The sequence below is a fragment of the Callorhinchus milii genome, unplaced genomic scaffold (assembly GCF_018977255.1).
Source record: "Callorhinchus milii isolate IMCB2004 unplaced genomic scaffold, IMCB_Cmil_1.0 Scaffold75, whole genome shotgun sequence".
NCBI classification, from domain to species: Eukaryota; Metazoa; Chordata; class Chondrichthyes; order Chimaeriformes; family Callorhinchidae; genus Callorhinchus; species Callorhinchus milii.
Window position 1 is genome coordinate 9,667 of NW_024704816.1, and position 22,982 is coordinate 32,648.

Genomic DNA, 22,982 nt, shown 5'->3' on the forward strand with positions numbered 1-22,982 from the left:
GGGGAGGTTTTAAGTTTGTTTTCTCTCTCTCTCTACCTCTGTGTGTTTCTGTGTTGTCTCTCTCTCTCTATCTCTGTGTGTCTCTGTCTCTCTCTCTCTCTCTGTGTGTCTCTGTGTTGTCTCTCTTTCTCTGTGTGTGTCTCTGTGTTGTCTCTCTCTCTCTCTGTGTGTCTCTGTGTTCTCTCTCTCTCTCTGTGTGTCTCTGTGTTGTCGCTCTCTCTCTCTCTCTGTGTCGCTGTTGTCTCTCTCTCTCTCTCTCTGTGTCTCTGTGTTGTCTCTCTCTCTCTGTGTGTCTCTGTGTGTGTCTCTCTCTCTCTCTGTGTCTCTGTGTGTCTCTCTCTCTCTCTGTGTGTCTCTGTGTCGTCTCTCTCTCTCTCTCTCTCTGTGTGTCTCTGTCTCTCTCTCTCTGTGTGTTTCTGTGTTGTCTCTCTCTCTCTACCTCTGTGTGTTTCTGTGTTGTCTCTCTCTCTCGATCTCTGTGTGTCTCTGTGTTGTCTCTCTCTCTCTATCTCTGTGTGTTTCTGTGTTGTCTCTCTCTCTCTACCTCTGTGTGTCTCTGTGTTGTCTCTCTCTCTATCTCTATGTGTCTCTGTGTTGTCTCTCTCTCTCTATCTCTGTGTGTCTCTGTGTTGTCTCTCTCTCTATCTCTATGTGTCTCTGTGTTGTCTCTCTCTCTCTATCTCTGTGTGTCTCTGTGTTGTCTCTCTCTCTCTCTATCTCTGTGTGTCTCAGTCTCTCTCTCTCTGTGTGTTTCTGTGTTGTCTCTCTCTCTCTGTGTTTCTGTGTTGTCTCTCTCTCTCTCTGTGTGTCTCTCTCTCTCTCTCTATCTCTGTGTGTCTCTCTCTGCCTCTCTATCTCTGTGTGTCTCTCTCTGCCTCTCTATCTCTGTGTGTCTCTGTGTTGTCTCTCTCTCTCTACCTCTGTGTGTCTCTGTGTTGTCTCTCTCTCTATCTCTGTGTGTCTCTGTGTTGTCTCTCTCTCTCTATCTCTGTGTGTCTGTGTTGTCTCTCTCTCTCTCTCTCTGTGTCTCTGTGTTGTCTCTCTCGCTCTACCTCTGTGTGTCTCTGTGTTGTCTCTCTATCTCTGTGTGTCTCTGTGTTGTCTCTCTCTCTCTCTGTGTGTCTCTGTGTTGTCTCTCTATCTCTGTGTGTCTCTGTGTTGTCTCTCTCTGCTTGTGTGTCTGTCTTTGTGTCTCCGTGTCTGTGTCTTGTCTCCCTCTCAAATTTAGCAATCTTTGGAAGAACGTAATCAACCAGGTAGCTCTGTGTTGTATTGCATTATATTTCTAAGTTCACTAGGTTTGTTTTCTCTTTCATTTGTACCTGATGATGATTGCTTGTGCTGCAATAGAAACATCGTATGCTATTAATTAATTAATTTTTTCTTTCCACGTGACTTTACCGAAAGAACCAAAGAGTAATTCCTGCAGTCACGAAAGCTCCAAATCAAGTTTGAGCAGAAACAAATGAACACGGATGCGAGCCAATGAATGAATGAATGCAATTAACAAACAGGTGAAAAGTAGAGCGAATGAGTGAAGAGGCGACTGAAAGAGGGAACAAATCAGGCGAGCCGGGCGGACGGCAGGCGGGCGGGCGATTGAGAGGGCGGGCGATTGAGAGGGCGGGCGATTGAGAGGGCGGGCGAGGGGCCAGCTCACGCAAAGTGTTTTTTGCTGAGGGAGGAGAGCTCGCGCTGAAGGTCGGAAAAGCGAGGCCGCTGCTTGGGCTCGTACTGCCAGCAGCGCAGCATGAGTTGGTGAACCTCCCGCGGGCATTTCTCTGGGGCCTCCAGCCGGTAGCCTGGACACAAGAGACAAAAATGCCCACCCCTCATTCATGTAACCTTCAACATTGCTGGGGCAAGTATTGTTATCGAGTACCAATTAAGGTCTGCACTGCACATTGAGAGGTGGGGTGGGGGGTGTGGCAGGCCCCCATGCCCTTCCACCGTTGATTCTCGTCCAGGCTTGTAAGGAAAAACGGGGTATTTTTTTCATTTGTCTATTAAGTACACCTCTGTTTGCCCAATTGAGTTCGAATATGTGCATCCTTCTAGCCTTGAAGGGGTGCTCGCTAACAACACTTTCCAAAACATCTTGTGTACGTCACGTGGAGGCATCGTTGCAAATGTATGTGCATACGCGTGGGCTCAGCATGCGAGCGGTGTTGCAGAGGTTAGCACACTGCCCAACCAACTTGGCAACCCGCGAGTTCGATCGCCACTCGTGGTCAAAATCAGCAACAAATATACAAACTGATCCTGGGCCTACCCCTAGTTTTACTCGACCTTATACGAGCACCTGGTGAGGGGCATGTAAATATCGGCACAGGGGAGACGAAGGCGGCCACGCCACCTCGTGCGATGCCCTTAAACGTTTCTCGCTCACTGCACTTGTGCCAGCAGTCCGTTAAAGGCTACACGGAGTGTGTGTGTGTGTGGTGTGTGTGGTGTGCCCGGCACTCACCGCGTTCCACCTGCTCGCGAGCCTCTTGGTTAGTCATGCCGGGGTAGGGCATGCTGCCCAGGCTGAACGTCTCCCACAGCAGCACGCCGAAACTCCACACGTCGCTACACGTGGAGAATGTGCCTGCACAGTGGTGGGTGGGGACACAACGGTGAAACACCCGCGGGTGGCAGTGCTGCTCGTGGACCCGTAACCCAGCGATGCGGGAAGGCGGCGAGGGTTGGTGGATCACACACATTCGCTAAACTCCCTCCCCTTACCCACATGCGTTGAGGTCGCCATCTCTTAGCTTGCCAGGGGTGCTGCAGTACAGCAAGTGGGTTAACTTCCATTTCAAGCAGTGACGTGCGGTGAGGTCAATGGCTGGGGAGGAACTGGCTCGTGTCAGAGCCAGATTCACACACTGAGGGGGGCGTGTCCTCACCGAGGGGGCGTGTCCTCACTAAGGAGGGCGTGTTAGACACGTCCCCCTCAGTGAGGCAGATGTGATAGCTGCCTCCCCTGGAGCTTTTTCATTGCAGTTTCATGATGAAACCAGCAAGCATAAATATCTTTATATACATACGTGAAATAAGTTACCTGGAGTATAGAAGGCGAGGAGATGAAATGAAGGGGTCTACAAACATTACATTGGTGACATACTGTGATAGTAACAGGCACGCGCTTATTGCCCGCGCTCCATCTAGTTACTGAGGGGTTGCGCAATCAGGGAGGCTGAGCTCGTCGCTGCCTCAACTCTCGTCGCTTCCTGTATTTGTAGCGGAGCTCCGCCAATTTGGCGATTTTGACTATAAAAATTATTGGAATCGTTTAGAAGTGACATTTATAACACAGATCAGTGGAACAATCTTAATATTTATTTTATTTGATTATTCTTTTTTTTTACTTTTTCTAACATCTATTTTCATTGGAGTATGACAGGTGAGGCTCTGCCTCCTGATTTCAAGGGGATTGAGTTACTCCCCTCTCGTTTGTATGTATGTGTAATGACCGAACAATTACCCCAAGCCAATATGCAGCCACAATATGCAGCCTAATGGCTGCATATCGTGGCTTACGTATTAAATAGCCTAATGGCTATTTGAAAATATAAAATAAACAAAGGTCTCCGATTGGAAGAAAGAGGCCTCCATGGTGATTGGTCGGAACGCAGACTCTTCAAGGGATTGGAGGAATAAGGGTTGAGCGAGAAAACGGGGCAAGAGAAAGGATCCGTTTAGAGGGCAAGGACAGGGATTGGCTAAAGGTAAAAAACAAGACAAGAAGGTTCGCGACAGGGGCTAAGGAATATAAAACGGGAGAGCAAGAGGAGTGGAGACTTTCGGAGGAAGATACAAGTTGGAAGACAAGCACGAAGCCTAGGGTGGTCCTTTATTACGGAAGTATTCAAATAAAAGTGGCTCATTTTACTACTTCGCCATCAGTCATTACATATGTATGTTAAACTTATTTCACAATTGTACGTAGCCAACTGTGCTAACCGGAGGTGTGGGGGAAGGGCAAGAAAATAAATACAAAAAGCGCTTCTAAAGAAATGCGTTTTCAATCAAGATTTAAAGATGCATGGCTCCAGTGGCTTCCTAATATCGGAAGAGCGTTTCAGACGGCCGCGGAAACGTGCATCTAAAAGCGCTCGATGACTTTCACCAGGTGCTGTGGTTTCTTCCCACATGTATAAACACTCATTCATGAAGTTGGCCAAACATCTTCTCAATATAAAACCACAGAAATTGAGCAATTGTTGGTGCCGGTACTGGCTGCCTTCCCAAGCACCTGTTTGTGGTCTTGGCCCATCTTTGTGTTTCCCTCTCTCTGCTACCTGCCCAATCCCCTCCGTCAGCTCATTCTCTCTCTCTGCTCTGTCAGTTCATTCCCTCTCTCTGCTGGCTGCCCAATCCAGATGTTCTTCCTCTCCCTTGTGGTGGTGGAGGAGCACCGTGCTTCAGTGACATGGAGATCTATGCAGGGTCACCAAAGGTCAACGACAATAAGCCAACGATAAACTGCACGCATTGAGTAACAGAAGGGGAAACCACCTGAACTACTTCTCCCAATGTAAAAAAATTATTTGAAACCGTTCCAACAAATATTCAAAAAGATAATATTCATTATAATATTCATTATCTTTTTTAATATATATTTTATATATTAATTATTCTTTAGGACAGCCTTCCTTGGTTGCTGTTCTGAGTGAGAGGCTGTTTACCAGCAATCCTGCTCATTTACCCAGGATGGACTCACCAAGTCTCAAGATCCTTTTATCAGGAAGCTCCTTGCCAAGTTTTTGCAGTCGCAGTAGCAGTGCTTACGTTAACCCCAACTGAGGGATCTGCAGGTGATGCTTCAGCATCGGGATGTGTTTGGCCAATATCACTTTTGTTTTCGTAACGGGAGGATACCGGAGAATCAGGAGAAACCGACGCAGTAACAGGGCAGAACATACCAACTCCATGCAGAAAGGTGACCGAGTCAGGAATTAAAACCCAGGAGCCCTTGCTGTGAGACACAAGCGTTGTCACTCCGTCACCCCCCGTGGTGGCAGTTGTGCCGAGCACTTGACGATGAACCCGCAAAATGTTTCCGTTGTTCCCCCACCCCACCACGTCCCCGCCCCCCCTCCCCCAAAGGGTACCGAAGTTGAGGGCCTCGGGTGCCGTCCACTTGATGGGGACCTGCCGTAGGCTCCCGGAGGCCGAGTAGACCCCGTCCTCCTCCTCGCGCGACATGCCGAAGTCGCTGATCTTCAGTGACATCGCATCCCCCACCAGGCAGTTCCGCGCTGCCAGGTCACTGCACGCACATGGGGGCACGCACATAGAGACACGGGCATCTCCTCCCACCCTCCACACCACTGCGTGGTCATGTATGAACTTCTTTCACACCATACGTAGCCAACCGTGCTAATTGGAGGTGCGGTGCTGAGTCTATGGGCAGTGTTGAGTCTATGGACAGTGTTGAGTCTATGGGCAGTGTTGAGTCTATGGGCAGTGCTGAGTCTATGGGCAGTGTTGAGTCTATGAGCAGTGTTGAGTCTATGAGTAGTGTTGAGTCTATGGGCAGTGCTGAGTCTATGGGCAGTGTTGAGTCTATGGGTAGTGCTGAGTCTATGGGCAGTGTTGAGTCTATGAGTAGTGTTGAGTCTATGGGCAGTGCTGAGTCTATGGGCAGTGTTGAGTCTATGAGCATTATGTATGTTGAACTTATTTCACACCGTACGTAGACAACCGCGCTAATCGATCTGTGGAAGGACAACAAATTAAGTACAAAAAGCGGGGAACGGTGTCCCGACCTGGGGTCTGGGGGTCCGCGCGCTCGTACACCAGTCTGTTCAGGGTGGTTGTGCTGGGCGCTGGAGTCTCTTTCGTGAGGCAACGTTGATTTTACGTTTATTACGCAGAGGCACAAACGTACGTCAGAAAAATCCTTCCGTCCTTCCGCACACAGTGACCCACAGCCTTCCCCTCCGCTTGACGGCGATGGCAGGCGGACTCATATTCAACTGTAGAGTCGTAATTTCTGAAGTGTCATTAAAAAGTGTAAATATAAAATTGTGCTTAGTTTGATTAAGTGTGAACTAAATGTCTTTGGTGTTTACTTACGTGTCAATGTAATAAAAGTTATACTTGCCAATTAGTTAGTTATAGGAAGGCCTCGCTTTTAGAAATGACCCCATAGAACGACAATTCGCTATCGCGCTCTTTGTCCTGGGAACCAAGTGAGAGCACGGAAACGCTTGGGCAGGCACTGAGCGCTCAGAGACACGCGGCAGCACTTGCGAGTTTATAAACAACACACCCCCGCCACCCACCGACATTTTAACTCCCTCCGCCTTGGTCTCTCCCGACATTTTTTTGGGTTGTTTTTTAATGAGCACTTTAGAGGCGTAATGTATGGGAAAAGGCCTGCAAGTGTTAGTGCTGGAAATGTGACCAAAGTGTAAAAAGAGAATCATCAGAATCTTTATTTATACTGGTAAATCCAATGAGCTATGAAGCGCTTTGTCACAGATGTCCAGTAGGGGCAGGTCAGAAAGTTACAACAAACAATACAAAAAACGATAGGAGTGCAAAGTATAGGAAAGGTAAGGCAATCACTAAAAATAAATACATAAGAGTCTCACTTTGGATGTTAAAATGCAAGTGATGAGGCCGGTTGCGGCAGTGAGCATCAGTTGGATGCACTCGTGAGTAAAGTACACAATACTTACTGATCTTATAATAAATAAACATTATGTAAAGTAATGTTTACCATCTGTATGATATATTATTCGCGCTATTACCAATACCCCAATGAAGCTCTCATATACTGTTCGCATGTCAGAAATAACACTGTCGGGAACGCAACCCCATATATACAATGGTATAATGATCCCTTTGAGCACCGATTCGATTAGTGCTCACGTCTCCAAGAAGGAGTCTTGTGCGTTAAGCGAGATCTAAGTGTATTTGGGGTGCTGTGCACGCTGGCAGGGGTATGCGGACGGTTGATAGGTCTGGTAAGGGGAACACAACAAGTAGAATGTTGGCAACCACAGTTCTAGACCGGAATCTGATAGTCTCGAGACAACTGACCGACAGACCTATTTTGTCAGGTCTATGGTTTACGACGGTCCGATTAACAACAATCCACAATTACGACATTCACAATGCTACCATGGATCGATTTACAATGCATAAACTTGATTTACGATGCAGAAACTTGATTTACGATGCAGAAACTTGATTTACGACGCAGAAACTTGATTGAGGACGTATCTTCCGTCATGACGCCGAATGCATTTGGGCAGTCTGTGACTTGGAGAGGAGCTGTCCATTCTTACCCAATTGACAACCCCAGGGTTAAAAACGCGGCAGTCAAAGCAGCACTGAAGGACCAACACGAAGCACAAAAAATCCAGAGACCCCACTGCAATCAGGAGGGCCAAATACGCAGTCCGAAAAGCCATCAAGGCGGGCAAGAGATAATACAGGGACAAGTTGGAGGCCCCACACTGCGACTACAACTCTTGGAGCCTGTGGCGTGGATTACAGTCCATCATGTTATTCTTTTTCAATCTACGTGACTTTACCGAAAGAACCATAGAATATAAAGGGATAAGAAGCTGCGAGGTAATCAACAACACCTCCCTCCCCGACCAGCTCAACACCTTCTACGGACGGTTCGAGGCAAGCACAGCAACAATTGCCACCGCCAGCTCCACAGTCCCCCCCGCCTCCCCCTACGTCCCCCACCTCCGTCTACCCCCACGTCCCCACCTCCGTCTACCCCCATCGCACCAACCACAGCTCTCCTGCAGGCGTCCTTAGGCTCAACAGAGGTGAGGTGACACAGATCCTACGGCAGGTTGACACACACAAGGCAGCCGGCCCAGACGGGATACCGGGACGTGTCCTCAGGGCATGTGCACTCCAGCTGGCCCTGTGTTAACAGACATCTTCAACCTTTCCCTTGCCCAGGCTGTTGTTACAACATGCATCAAGACGTCTACCATCATTCCGGTCCCCAAAAAGGCCAAAATGACGTGACTTAATATCCACAGACCCGTAGAGCTCACCCCCACCATCATGAAGTGCTTCGAGAGGGCAATCAAGAAACACATCAGCTCCATCCTACCAGATACACTGGACCCCCTGCAGTTTGCGTATCACACTAACAGGCCACGGACGACGCTATTGCAATTACATTGCATAAGGCACTGTCCCACGTGGAGGTGAAGGAGGGTAACTATGTGAGAATGCTGTTTATCGATGACAGCTCAGCATACAATACCAGTGCTCTCCATCCTAATCTCAAAAACTGGAGGCCTTGGCTGTGAACGCCACCCTCTGCAGTTGGGTGCTGGACTTTCCAACGGGAAGACCTCAGGCGGTAAAGATTGGCAATAACATCTCATATTACCTCACCGTCAACATAGGTGCCTTCCAAGAATGTGTGCTTAGCCCCCTCCTGTACTCCATCTACACTATCGACTGTACAGCCAGGTACAGCTCCAACACCATCATCAAGTTCGCCGACGACACGACAGTGCTGAGCCCGATCACCAACAACGACACCACGGCTTACGTGGATGAGGTGACGGCACTCTCGACCTGGTGTCAAGGGAACAACCTTGAGCTCAATGTTGGCAAGACCAAGGAGCTGAATCTGGACTTCAGGAAGAGGGGTAAGGACGTGCCACTAACCATCAAAGGGGACTCAAGTGGAGCGGGTCAACAGCTTCAGGTTCCTCGGAGTTCACATCTCAGAGGACCTGAAATGGTCACGGCATGTGGATACACTGGTGAAGAAGTCCCAGCAGCCCCTTGATAACCTCAGAAGGCTGAGGACATTTGGCATATCCGCACCTGTTCTCAGGAACTTTTACAGGTGCACCATTGAGAGCATCTTGACTGGCTGCATCACCACCTGGTACGGTAACTGCACCGAATGGGACCGGCAGAGGCTTCAGAAGGTGATGTGGTCCGCCCATCGGATCACAGGTGGCGTGCTGCCCACCCTGAGAGACCTATACACCAAGAGGTGCGTCGCAAAGGCCCAAAAGATCATCGCCGATATTCCAGCCACCTGGGCCATGGCCTTTTCATCAGAAAACAATCCAAGAGGAAGTCCAGGATTGCGGCTACCACCAACCGCCTCAGGGACAGCTTCTATCCCCAGGCCATCTGGATGCTCAGCTGAGCAGAGCCTCGCGCAATATCGCCCAAGCCCCACCAACCCTGATTTTGCTCCCCACTATCCCCATTCACACCCCCTCTCCCCCCACCGACTACACGAGACATTAACCAAACAAGAACATTTTGCATAACAAGATCATTTTTAGCTCACCTGCAGCGGACCCTATTTCTGCTAAGCACATGTCACTTTTATCATCTGCATAGCGATTTTACTTAGTTTTAATAATTTTATTTAAATGTTTTAATATTGTTGCTGCTGTTTACATAGTTGTTGCTAATTTCCACAAGCTGAGAGCAACACGGGAACAAAAATCTCACTGCCATGTACCTCCTGCATGCATGGGTAATGTGATCAATAAAGCTGACTTGTGTTTTATATTCTCCAGTGTTTTGTGTATTTTTCACCTCTCTAACCCTATTGAATATGGCCGATGAAAGGAAAACACATTGGCAAGTGATGTTTCCACTGTTTCTACTGTCTATGGGAAAACAGGGTCCCGGTTTACAACAATCCGATTTACGATGGGTTCCTAGGTTTCCCATTGTGTCATGAAAGTGGGGAGCGCCTTTAGTGTGTGATGAGGCACACAAAAATGGGCAGAACTCAGGAATGCTGTTAACAGGGCCGCTACGATTTCACGCATTCGGGAAGATGGTTTTGTGCAGTGTCAAGCGAATCGTCGAATCTAGTTTCTGAATTTGGTTGTGAGAATTGTGGGGTGGGACATTGGTAGGAGGAATTGTAAGGGGGGGGAGGGGGCCGTACCGATGTATGCAGTTCTTCCCCTCCAGGTATGTCATGCCAGCTGCCGCCTGCTCCATCATCTTCACGAGCTGCTGCTGTGTGAGGACACGTGAAGTGTCCTTCCGCAGGAATGACAGGAAGTCACCACCTGCTCACGCACAGAGACAAAGGACAAATATCCTCTATGTATAGCCTTTTCCGGACTGTTTGGGGCAAGTGCCGTTCGCAAACGCCGATGAAGGCCAGCACACCACATTCGGGAATGGTGTAGCCTGCAGTACACTCAGCCGCCTTAGTTTACACACCGCACCGTGGACTCATTTAAGGTTGAGTCGACCGAGCAGAGGGGCAAGACTGGCTCAGATATTAGTCATCGATGCGAGCTGGAATTGAACTCCGGTCGCCAGGTTCGTTGTGCGATGCGCTAACGACTGCGCCACCGCTCCCCCACGCACACCCTCATATAGCCTTTCAGACTGCTGGGGTAAGTCTTCTTTTTCTTTAGTATGGCCGCTGATGTAGATCCACAACAACAAATTACAATTTCACATTCATCTGGTCAATCAGACAACCGTGTCAGAGCCAGCGGAGTGTATCATCGCTGTAATGCCTCCTTCGTATTTGTGGATCAGGCACTGCGTCGTTATACGTTGTACGATCTTTTCTGGATGACCACAGGTCGCATACTGGGGAGTTATAATTTTTTTATTCGCGCATCAGGTGTCCGCATTTGCTGCCATGGTTTGCGCAGTGGGCGTGGTTTAGGGTGGACCATGAGCTTCGTGGAAGATCAACCCAGAGATCTTCTGCGTTGGGTCTTTCACAGCAAGTCAATGTTTGATAATTGGTTCTTTACCCTTCTATCTGGCAACAAAACTGACACCTTTTTGCAAGGAGTCATGTTTGCATAGACCGCAATACCTGCAGTCATAATACAAACAAAAGAACATAACTCTGATAATGTGCACTGTCCTTGAAGTTGATTGGTCCACACCCGAGACAGCTTTCCTTCGAGCCTAGTCTCATATGGGTTGGACCAGATGACGCCAAAAGGCGTCATCTGGTCCAACCCATATGAGACTAGGCTCGAAGGAAAGCTGTCTCGGGTGTGGACCAATCAACTTCAAGGACAGTGCACATTATCAGAGTTATGTTCTTTTGTTTGTATTATGACTGCAGGTATTGCGGTCTATGCAAACATGACTCCTTGCAAAAAGGTGTCAGTTTTGTTGCCAGATAGAAGGGTAAAGAACCAATTATCATATTTTTACTGGCAAATGAGGTCCCCATAAGTCAATGTTTGTTTGTGAGAGCTGGAATAAGTGCTGCTAGGCCAGTATGGTGCACTGGCGGTGGAATTAACAAAAGTGAATAAGTGATTGAGCGTATGAACAAGAGTGAATGAATGGGATAGAGTGAGCATAATAATAAGAATAATAGTGAGTGAATTAACTCGAGTGAATGAGTTGCGCAACTGAGTGAGGAGCGAATGAGGGGGGGAACCTTGCACAAGCTCCATGACGATGTAGACAGGGTGTTTCTGCGTGCACACTCCGATGAGGCGGACGATGTTGGGGTGGTCATACTGCTTGAGAATCCTGTGACGCAAAACGACAAGCGACATCAACCAACGTGCCGCCTGCCCAGGGATGTGGCGCCCACTGAAGGTGCCCCCGGTGGCGAGATGTTAACTACCTCGCCTGGTATGCAGGAGGTCGTGGGTTCGATCCTGACCTGACGCCTGCCGCTGTATAATTGGAGTTCTCCATGTAGTCACGTGGATTTTTCTCCTGGTCCTCTCCGGTTTCCCCCCCACATTTAGAATCAACATGCGTTGAGTATTTCACCGCTATAAATTTGCAAATGAGGATAAGCCACTTAGTTGAGCTATCATTTGTAGCCAGGTCCCTTCTGAAAAAGAGCTAAATAGCTCAGTGGGCCTTACCGGCTAAAAGAAAAATTGTTAAGTTCATTTTATAGTTTATAATGGTCGACGCTGCCGAGATCCTGGGTGCAATCTCTGAGTTCCCGCTGTTCGTGGTTAAACCTGCTTCTCAGCGGAGACCGTGCCCAAAACCATGGTGGCCCGCTCACGTCACACCAATTGAAATTTGTAGTTTTATCAAGTGGGAGCGGAATTAGGAGCGATGAACAACTTGGCTTATAAGCCCCTTTAGCCGCATGCATGTAGGTAACTTTTTTTTCTTTTCAGCTTTTTCTGTGCTTCCCCTCCTCTGTTTTTCCCTCCCCCCCGCTAACCTGACTTACCCTTAGCATGCTGGCTGTTATTCTTCTCCTCCCCCTCCCTGTTTCCCCTCCCCATTTAAATCTTCATCTTTCCCACTTGCGCGAGACCCCCCTTGGCTGGGGCAGTGGGGGTCCCTATTCCCCTTCCTTCTCCTGTCACGTGCTTCCGCCGAGCCGGAATGGATGCCCGCTGACACATACATAAACTCATTTTATTGAGAACTGCTTCTTGTTTTTAGTTTGTTGTCCTTCCCCCGCACCTCTGGTTGGCTACGTAAGGTGCGAAAGCAGTTCAGCATAGAGTGCATACTGGCCATGTAATAAACCCAACCCATAGACTCAGCACTGAACCTCCGATTTAGCACAGTTGGCTACATATGGTGCGAAAGAAATTCAACATACATACATTTTGTATCCTGTTGTTGGAACTTTACAGTGTGGTTTGTCGGCTCGAATGTCGTTGTAATAAAGTGAAAAGAAACTGAACAAATCGATGTGCAGTTTTATCGACGTGAGATAAACACTCCCGCACACTTGGACCACGAGATCCAAATTAACTTGGGCTGTACGCACAGCGAGACCGGCTCATGGGCAACCAACGAGATTGACGATGGGTCAGCAAAGGCCGTGCGCATCTCAGTCCGGCCGCAGACTCAATATTTTACACTGGGTGCGCGTCAGGGCCGCCCCGTGGGGTGCCCTGTGGCTACGCTGGACGCCCTTCAGTCCAGCACCAACATACGTGCAACCCCCTCGCTGCCAGTGGGCGTCGAGGTCGCCAACCTCCCGGCTTGCCAGGGTCTCATGGCAGCACAGCAAGTTAATTAATAATAATAAAATGTATGTACGGGGTTAAGTGTTACCCCCTCCCTCGCATGCGTGGGTGTCTCCTGGTACTCTGCCGTGGTGGCGAAATGTTATCTGTCCCGCCTGGCATGCAGGAGGTCATGGGTTCAATCCTGAGCCCGACGCCTGTTTATTTAGGATTTGCATGTTCTGCCCGTGGTCGTGTGGCTTTTTCTCCGGGTCCTCCAGTTTTCCCCTCCACATTTAGACTCAACATCACAAGAGTATTTGGCTGCAACAAAATTTCCACATTATAATGATAAGTCACTTAGTTGGGCTATCATTTGTGGCAGGTCATTTCTGAAAAAGAGCTATATAGCTCAGTGAGGCTTACCTGGTAAAAAAAAAGAATAGTTTAGTTTACTCCGGCCTACTACCACGTGTACAAAACACTTACATGGTATAAGAGTTGGCCAAACACAACAATATAGGGCCACAGAGCTTTGGCAATTATTGGCACCGGTTCCGGCTGCATTCTCGATTGTCTACGGTTTACTGCGCACCTCTGGATTGAATGAAACCAACATGCGGCGTAACGCATTGGCACAATGCTACGAGTGGCAGAAACACACACACGAGGCGTTACGAGTGAGCAATGCCTCTCATGTGGGTGCGCTCCCACCACCCACCGGCTTCCATGAGAAACTTGTGTTTCATGTCGTGGGCAGGTTGTCCCGGCATGTCTTCACGGCCACGCTCACGTTCTCCGGCTTGAGCAGGCCCTTGTAAACCTCCCCGAAGTTTCCCTGACACAGACGGAGGAACGACAGCGCTGGGGATGTCAGCCGTTGGCGCCCTTCCTGTTGAAGGCGCTCGATGCAAGAGCACGAGACAGTGGAACACCTGCGACGTGAAACCGTGGCTATCCACGGTGTCGCTTGTTCTGCAATTGAGGCCACACGGCAACTCGATAGCCACGATTACGAACACAGAGCTCACCTATTCCTATTGCCATTCTCTTCCTCCTTCCCTCCCCTCGCTCATCCACTCCTTCCCGTCTCTCCCCTACCCTTTCATAACACCTCTATCGCTGTCACTCATTCCTTAGCCATGCACGCCCCTAGCTTCTGAATCATTCTATTATGTTACCATTTTTTTATATGTTATGCAGTGCGATGTTCATGTGTGTGACTGCGGTGCGATGTTCACGTGTAAGACTGCTATCACATAGCCATAGGCATGATTCAAACTTAGGTCGGTGGGTTAATCATGCGGTACACTCATCACTGCGCCAGCTCTCTTCAACACCATCCCCATCACCCCTCTCCAACACGAACACAGACGTACAGACACAAACGCAGACACACACACAACACCGATCCACTCACCCGTCCAAGCTTCTCCTGGAGGACAATGTCGTCATGATTTAAAATCCATTTGTCCTGCAAAGAAGTCAAAGTAACACATACATAAATATATATCATATTTATATGGCGTCCTTCACACACCACACATTGCATCTCAACACGCTGTAGAATTTGTCAGAGGCACGGAGAAACCACAGGCGAGTAGCAAAGTAGCCATAACCAGCACAAACAATTGCCCAAGCTCTGTAGTCCTATATTAAGAGGATTTCTCCCCAATTCCAATCCCCATACAGATGGAAATTAACCCGGCTTGCTGTACTGGCACGATACCCTGGCAATCCAGGACATGGCGACCTCGATGCCTACTAACGTGAGAATGACCCACAAATGCTCCGTCTCTACAGTGCTGCATTACAGGCCGCATACAGCAGTAACCACCTAGGTTTGAATCCGGGTTTCTGACGCTCTTGAATAGTGAGCCGAGGCTGTCGGCAGGCTTACCAAGTGGCGGTGGACAGTCAAGTCAATTAATTTTGGTTAACACGCAATGCCTTTCTGGCACAAATCTGCCCACCCAAAGCACACAGCCTGATGTCCAATTAAGACCCATAGTACAATAGGCTCTGCCACGTACAAATTAGCATAATACGTAAATAAACAAATACAGTCCTATATCGGTAGGAACGTCTTCGTTCATCAAATCTCTGAACATCTCGTAAATGTAAATAAAGATATTAAGCTTAATCCTAATGATATTCTCGTAAGTTTTGATGCGACCTCTCTGTTCACGAGGGTTCCGGTCAACGAGTCAATTAAATTACTCGACACTCTGGTAACGAACAAAGGTTTAGCCAAATATATCCCAAGACTAGCTGAACACTGTCTAAAGAACAGCTACTTCTTGTGGCAAGGTGACTTCTATAAACAAAAGGAAGGAGCAGCAATGGGCTCTCCTTTGTCTCCTGTGATAGCGAATTTGTACATGGAAGATTTTGAAACAAAAGCAATAGCTTCAAGCACACTAAAACCATCTGCTTGGTTTAGATATGTGGATGACACATTGGTGGTCTGGCCACACGGCAAAGATACACTGAACGCATTTCTAAATCATCTCCACTCGCAAAACCCATCCATCCAGTTCACCGTAGAAGTGGAAGCTGACAGAACTCTACCATTTCTGGATATTCTGCTCGGACGGGGTCGAAATGGTAAAATAACACACGGTGTTTACCGAAAGAAAACACATACTGATGCCTATCTGAATGCAGAGTCATACCATCACCCCGCACAGAAATCTGCAATTATCAAGACACTCATTCATCGAGCTAAGACAGTGTCAGATGGTGACAGTCTGAGAAGTGAAATTCAACATGTTAAAGAAGCGCTGTAAATGAACGGTTACAATGATGTACAAATCAACAGGGAATTGAATACCAAAACCAAATCAAATAACAAGAGCATTGAAACTGCCCAAGTAGTTAAAACGATCAAAATACTGTACATTGGGAGAGTAACTGATAAACTAGCCAGATGTTTGGAAAAACAAAACATCCGAGTCAGATTTGGCACGTTACATAAGATCCAGAATTTAATATCTGGTACAAAAGATGTATTACCGAAGCTATAAACAGAAGGTGTGTATAGGATTAACTGCACGTGTGGTAAATGTTATGTTTGGCAAACAGGACGAATGATCAGCATAAGACTAAAAGAACATCAGAAAAATATAACACTCAATTGATTTTGATAATGTTGAAGTTTTGAGCAAAACTAGCTAATACTGGCAAAGACTAATTAGAGAATCTATCGAAATTGAAAGAAATCAAAATAACTTTAACCGTTCGGTTAGCTACCGTCTAAGTGCTGCGTGGAAGCGAATCATAAAATAATATTATTTAAATGCATGCCTACAAAGGGCAGCGTACTTCAATCGGGATTACCGTTGGTAGGGCTATTTAATAAACACAATAGACAGGAAGGACAAGTTCAAAGGGCTCGCATAAGGCACATGCATCATGTACGTTGCCTCTGTAATCCCCCCCCCCACATTGTGCAAGAGCGCAGAAGGTGGTCAACACATCTACGCCTCTATATAAGGAACGAAACAGGTGGACTTCTCCACAAATCTGGCTGTCGCCTGATGAAGCTGGTTGTAATTACTGGCGAAACGTCGTACTCAGATTGTAAATGTTGTGGCTTGGCTCTTCAACACACCAGCGTGCTGCTACTAGTGACGAATTGGCCACGTTCTGTTTACGTGACAACCATTACTAGTTGGCTGTGTCGGGTGGTGGCGGGTTTAAAGACACATTTATATATTTACGCGATCTAACCCAAAAACCTCTCATGGATGACAATGGAGATAACGATGATGCTGGTGATCAGGATAATGATGGTGACAACAAAGAAGACAACCAGTGTAATGTTTGTATAATGACAATGACGACGATGACGCTTTGTCGTACCTTGCCGATGGGCCGCACGAGCACGACACGTGACTTCTTAGTGACCACCTGCTTTGAGGAAACGTGGTGCTCGATGAGCTGCACGATGGATGCGTAGCCGTCGCCCTCAAACTTGAACAGGTTCTGCGCCGAGACAACGCCACAAGCACGCGCGCAAGGGAAGCCGTTGGGCAAACCGAATTGGTCGCACGTTGACACAAACCCCATTGTCCACAGTAGAAGACAACCCGCTCGGCGAATTTACAGCGACGTGCGACTCATCGTCACGTGACACGTCTGCGAACTCGCAATTGGTAGTTACGATCCTGACGTGGATAGGGCTTGGAGTTAACCAGCAAGAGGGCTGGGGACAGAGGGGTGCTCTGATTGTGCGACTGCTTGCTCAGATGTGGGCAAAGTAATTTGGGGGACGAGTAGGCTACGTGACTTCCGAGAGCAATTTGGATGTGAAACTGATCGCTCAGGAGCGGACGTGCGTCTAGGACGTTGTTCTTAGAGGTGGTCCGGTGGCTCAGAGGTCAAAGATGCCGAGCCGGCACCACTGGGACCCTGGGTTTGAGTCCGGGTTCCTACCAAATGTGATTAAAGTGTAGTAGGTTGATGATCTCAGCCCAGTCACCAATGACGAGAAGAAGAAAAAAACATCACATACAATTTGTTTTGCATTTAAATTGATATTTCAGAATTTTAAATATCCGTTTGACTCTCAGGTGGCAAGGCAGATGGGAAATTGCTATCATGTGTGGAACAGAGGTCACAGTAATATCCTCTTCCAATTTGTAAATGGCGAGAAAAGCCCATCATAACAGAATAGGATTGCAGTTTGGACAACGACGCGTCTCCAACAAGATGCACAAAGGTGTATAATGCTCAAAGTCTTTGTGCATTGTGCAAAAACCATCAGCAGTTCATGAAGAAGTGCATTGTGGTCCTCGTCCGAGGTCACCATGAAACTAAATTTGAGTAAAAGCGACCAACTGACAGCAGCAGTGATGCAGAGGTAACCAAATGTGGACCGCTGTCATCCTTATTAGGACTCATCAGTCACCAATACTCATTGGTGCTGTTATTATTATATATCAAAGCTATATAGTTCAGTGGACATTACCTCGTAAAATGAAAAAAAAATGTATTACACTGGTTTAAGCAGGAACGTATCACCGAGTCTCAAGACTCTCTCTTTCAGGAGGGTCCTGCCAAGTTTCACAGTAAGCCGGGGGGGGGAGGGGTGGGATGGTGCTTACGTGCAATCCTGAGGCATTGGGATGTTTAGGCCAGCAGCGGTCAACATTGCTCTCGGCTCCAAAGCCCACGCACCCCCGCCCCCAAACTCACGTCGGTATTCTGTATGATGAAGTGGCGGCACTGGCCCCCCGCCATGGCGGAGAGCACGTACTCGCCCGGCTTGCCGTGGCTCTCGCGCACCAGGAAGTCCCCCTCGGAGCTCACCAGCCGCTGGGCCTCCTGCCGCGGGATGGCACCGTGGAACCACTCCTGCGCATCCAGCGGGCGCGTCGGCAACGCCTGCGGGGTTACAGGCACAGCCCCTGCAATCAACTCGCTCGCTCATTGCCTCGTGCCACCGCTGGCTTTTCGGCCTTCCCTTCCACACCGGTTAAAGGCGGGGGTACCCACGCTTTACTCCACCGTACGCGACCTGCCCAATCATAAGGCATAAGACCCATTAACCACTGCCGGGTGGGACAGAGGCCGGGGGATTTAAGAAACGTGCACAAACGTTTCAACTGCTATACTCTTTGGTTCTTTCAGTAAAATCACGTAGGAAAATCTTAACAGATCAACTGCTGTGCCGAGAGTTGAAGCCGTCGGCCTCTGCATTGCAGGTCATCCTCCATCCGCTCACTCCTCCCCCTTCTTGTCCCTCCTCCGACTGTCAATCTACTGCTAGATGAGGGCAATCCCATGCACCACCGAGTGAGGAGTAGCACTTGGCAATCGTCCTTCTCCATCTCTTCACCCACTACCTCCTCCCCTTCCTCCTCCAATTATTCCCCTCCTCATCTTCCCATCCTAAAACTCAAAACTATTCTTATTTACCAGGTAAGGCCAACTGAGCTGCTATATAGCTCTTGTTCCAGAAGTAACGTGGCCATCACAAATGATAGCTCAACGAAGTGGCTTATCATCACCTGGAAATGTATTGCAGCCAAACAATCTAAATGCGCGATGTTGATTCTAAATATGGATGGAAGAACCCGAGCACCTGGAGAAATGTCCACGCTACCATACGAAGATAGACTTGCAAACCTCAAATACACAGGCGTCAGGGTCAGGATCGAACCCACGGCCTCTTGCATACCAGGCAAGGTAGTTAACATTTCGTGACCATGGAACCATATTTAATATCCTTCCCTCCTTTCAATTGCTACTCCTCTCATGCCCAATTTCATCCCCCGACTCTGCTCTGCCCATCTTGTTCACTCCACTGCTGGATGAAGGCCTTCCCCACGCCGTATCGGTCGTAAGGGTTATCTGACAACACATTCATTACGTCAATATGGACTGAAGGGGAGCGGGTGATGGAGGGGGGGGGGACCCAGGATCCGTTCAGATATCACTCGCCACTGATGTTAGCTGTGGCCGGGAATCATAGAACTATGGGGCGACACGTTCACAGAGCCGCGTGCCAACCACTGCCTTACTTGGCTCCAATTAAAGTTGCGTGACGTACTCATCACAACAAGAGTCGCGTTCAGAGATGCGATAGAGGCTTTTAATGGAGTGCCGTGACGAGCGAATTACGAACGAAACCGTCATCGGTTACCTTGTTTGTGGGCGACGGCTGCAGGGAGGAGGAGGAGGAGATAGAGAAAGAAGCGGCAATCAATTGAGGCATTGCAGAACAAAGCACAGCCACAGACACCACTCGAGAATTCGCTGCGTCAGTTTGTTTCGTTGCGAGAGATTTAAATCCCTTTGGCCAGGGTGATGAAGAGTGTGTTACCATGTCAAAAGAATTCCACGCGTTCAGTTTATGACCAGGTTTCTCTGTAGCTCCGGGTAAATAACAGCATTGGCGATGTAACGTTTTGCTGCCCTGCACGAGCTTGCATTTAGTGTAAAAAAATTCGGCTTGACTTGATGTATTTATATAATTTGTATTATTTATTTATAGAATTTTCGTGACTTTCTTGCCTTTTCTCTATTTTGCACTCTGTTTGTTTTGTATTGTTTGTTGTTGCTGTAACTTGCCGACCCACCCCTACTGGCCATCTGTGGAAAAAAGAGCTTCATAGCTCATCAGATTTATCCAGTCGAATTAAAGATTCTGAAAATAACCAGATATCTTACACGTGGTGTGGGTCATGCGTAAGTCGATCGTAACCGATAATAGATAACATAATTAATAACACAAACCATAATTAATTAAATCTTGACTTAAAAGCTTTCGTGACTGCAAGAATTCATATTTGCCAAGACAAAGGTACTCTGCAAACCCATTGGCTATCAGCAAAGATTCGTTCATGAAGCCATCCAGATATATAAACACAGACACAATTTCAACCGAGAAGATGGGTACAAACTGAGCAATCAAGGACGTTAATCACCAGTTTAGGTCATAACTGGCTGTGATGTTCCTATCCTACCTACCTATGTTAGCAGTTATTTTGGACTCTCCGAGTTACATTCACTAACACAGCCAACCTTTAGGTGTGTTAAAAAATGGCGGCTTGCCACTGCGTCGTCCGGGCCCGAGCCGAGCTTACATTTACATTTACAAGCAAGTTTCTCTCTCCTACTCGCTTCTACATTAACATTAGCTGCTCCGCCCATCTCTAAACCTTTATAAACAGCCTGTCTCAGCAGATTTCCCTCTTTTTCACCTGAAGACGATTGCTTGCGTTGCGGTCGAAACGTCGTGATTTAGATTTTGTTATTTTTTCTATCTACATGGCTTTACTGAAATACCTAAAGAACATAATTAATAACAACGCTTACTTCATTAACATTTACGTACATAAATATATTTTACATTAATAACATCAACATGTCAGTGCACGCGTCTGTATAATTGTGTGTATGTGTATACATGTGTGTACGTATAAATGTACGTATGTGTGTGGGTGTGTGAGCGGGCGTATGTGCATGTATTTTGTGAGCGGTAGCATCGTGGTGAGCGTGCGGTGCTTCGAACCCGGCGACCTGAGTTTGATTCCTGCTCATGGCTAACAGCGGTGACGAATATATGAACTGGTCCTGGGCATACCCTAGCTCCACTCAGCCTCAAATAAGTACCTGGTGCAGTTTCTAAACATTACCACTAGGGAGACGAAGGCTGTCGGGCATGGTGCTGGCCACCCACCCCCATGCGTACCGTTCCGCCAGTCATAGGTGCTCGCAAACAGCACTTGCTCCAAAAGTCTTTTATGACTATACGTGGGATTGTTGTCTTGTGTGCGTGTATGATTGCGCACGCTTGTGTAAGTGAATGTGTGGAATGGTGACCGCGAGCGTGAATTTAACTCTGGCAAACAGGGTTTAATACCCACTCACGGCCAACATCGGTGATGCATACATGAACCGGTCCTTGGCCTCTGCTAGGTTGACTTAGCCTTAAATGAGCAGCTAGTGCTGCGGTGTATAAACAGAGTACTGTGGGGAGACAAAAGTAGACAGGCATGGTGTTGGCCACCCACTCACTTGTGTACCATGCCGACCTTTATCGCTGCTTACTAACTCAACAGTCTGGTAAAGGCTATAGAGCGATTTTTCATGTCTTGTGTGCATAGTGTACACCTGTACCGTTGGCTTTGAGAACTTAAATATCCCCGTGATGGACTGCTTGAGATCCAGGGTCATCGCCTTCATCCCATCCTAAACCGACACCAACAACAACAACAGCAGCAGCATGGGTGACAGCACAACTGCAGTGACGCTACAGGCACGATGCTTGGGAGACCCAACGCGCGAGCCACCGTGACGTTCATGCTCGGCCGCACGGCATATGCCCACGCGTGCTCACTGCATGGCCACCGGATCGCCATGTTCAGTCAACAGCGGCCGTACGGGGGGGTGGGTGGCATGACCAATGTTCACAGGTTCAAGCTCTAACGGCCGACCCCAGTTAATGCTGCGAGTGTTAACAAGTACGGACCATACCGCTTCACATCGGAAGTTAAGGCTCTTGTAATGTTTTTGGAAGAACAGAGCAATCATCAACGATTACAGGCGCCTTTGTGTTAGCACTGCGCCACAACGATGCCGCAAATAGCCAAATGTGCCAGCACGTGGAGCAACAGCTCGGTTACCAAAGCGGTGTCCGTCATGTGGAACGAAATGTCAAGGCGCTCCGTGGTGGCCCGTATGAAATTTATAATGTACAATACAGGTATCCCTCGATTGACGAAAGGGATGCAGTCTTCAAAAAAACCCATTCTTAAAACGAAATGTCGGAATCTTGATAAGAAGCTTTCGTGACTGCAGGAATCCATACTCTTTTGTTCTTTCGTTAAAGTCATGTAGGTAGAAAATAAAATAAATCACGACGTTTCGGGTGCAACACAAGCGTCCGTCATCAGGTGGGAAAGCATGGTCTGCTGCTGAGGCAGACTGTTGTAAAAGGTTTGCAATGGGTGTAGCCCAAGGGTCATAAAGAAGTGGCCGGGGCCAGTGATGTTAATGTGAGAAATTAGCATGTAACTGTAAGATAAGAGAGCGGCCTCCTCGACAAGGGCACGGAAGTGGCTACACCCATTGCAAACCTTTTAAAACAGTCTGCCTCAGCAGCAGACCATGCTTTCCCACCTGATGACGGACGCTTGTGTTGCGCCCGAAACGTCGTGATTTATTTTATTCCTACGTGACTTTACCGAAATAACTAAAGAGTATGAAATGTTGTCAATCGGAATGGCTTTTCCTATTAATTTAACATAAAAGTATACACACCTATATCACTTTTCACAGTATAAAAATAATAATAAAGAACGTAAATATTAAAACAATTGAATAATAAATTCCAAAAAATAACCTTTTCAGGGAACTCACCAAAAGATCTGCTACATGTTAGAATGACTGCCAAGGTGATGTGGAGGTGTTACTGTTGCACTGTAGGGATACTGTGATGCTGTCGCGGATGGGTTCTTGTTTGATGATCTTGTGCCGTGTGCCGGAGTGAAATTTATCAATTGCGTAAATACGAAATTTTGGAAAACCGAGGGTTAACCTGTACGTATAACGAGCAGTGCCGTGAACGCCAAAAACGTTGGGACA

At 47.8% G+C, this 22,982-nt stretch overlaps 1 protein-coding gene across 1 annotated transcript; it reads right to left on the reverse strand.

Annotated features, from left to right (window-relative positions):
* Positions 1–1,656: 1,656 nt before the first annotated feature.
* Positions 1,657–21,572, reverse strand: LOC121851624 (tyrosine-protein kinase Fer-like). The gene is given in 11 exon segments (XM_042345691.1): positions 1,657–1,802; positions 2,468–2,590; positions 5,100–5,257; positions 9,908–10,034; positions 11,390–11,484; positions 13,605–13,641; positions 13,644–13,725; positions 14,308–14,361; positions 16,752–16,874; positions 18,087–18,275; positions 21,414–21,572. Coding segments are annotated over 11 exon segments (1,293 nt in total).
* Between the last annotated feature and the right edge of the window lie 1,410 nt (positions 21,573–22,982).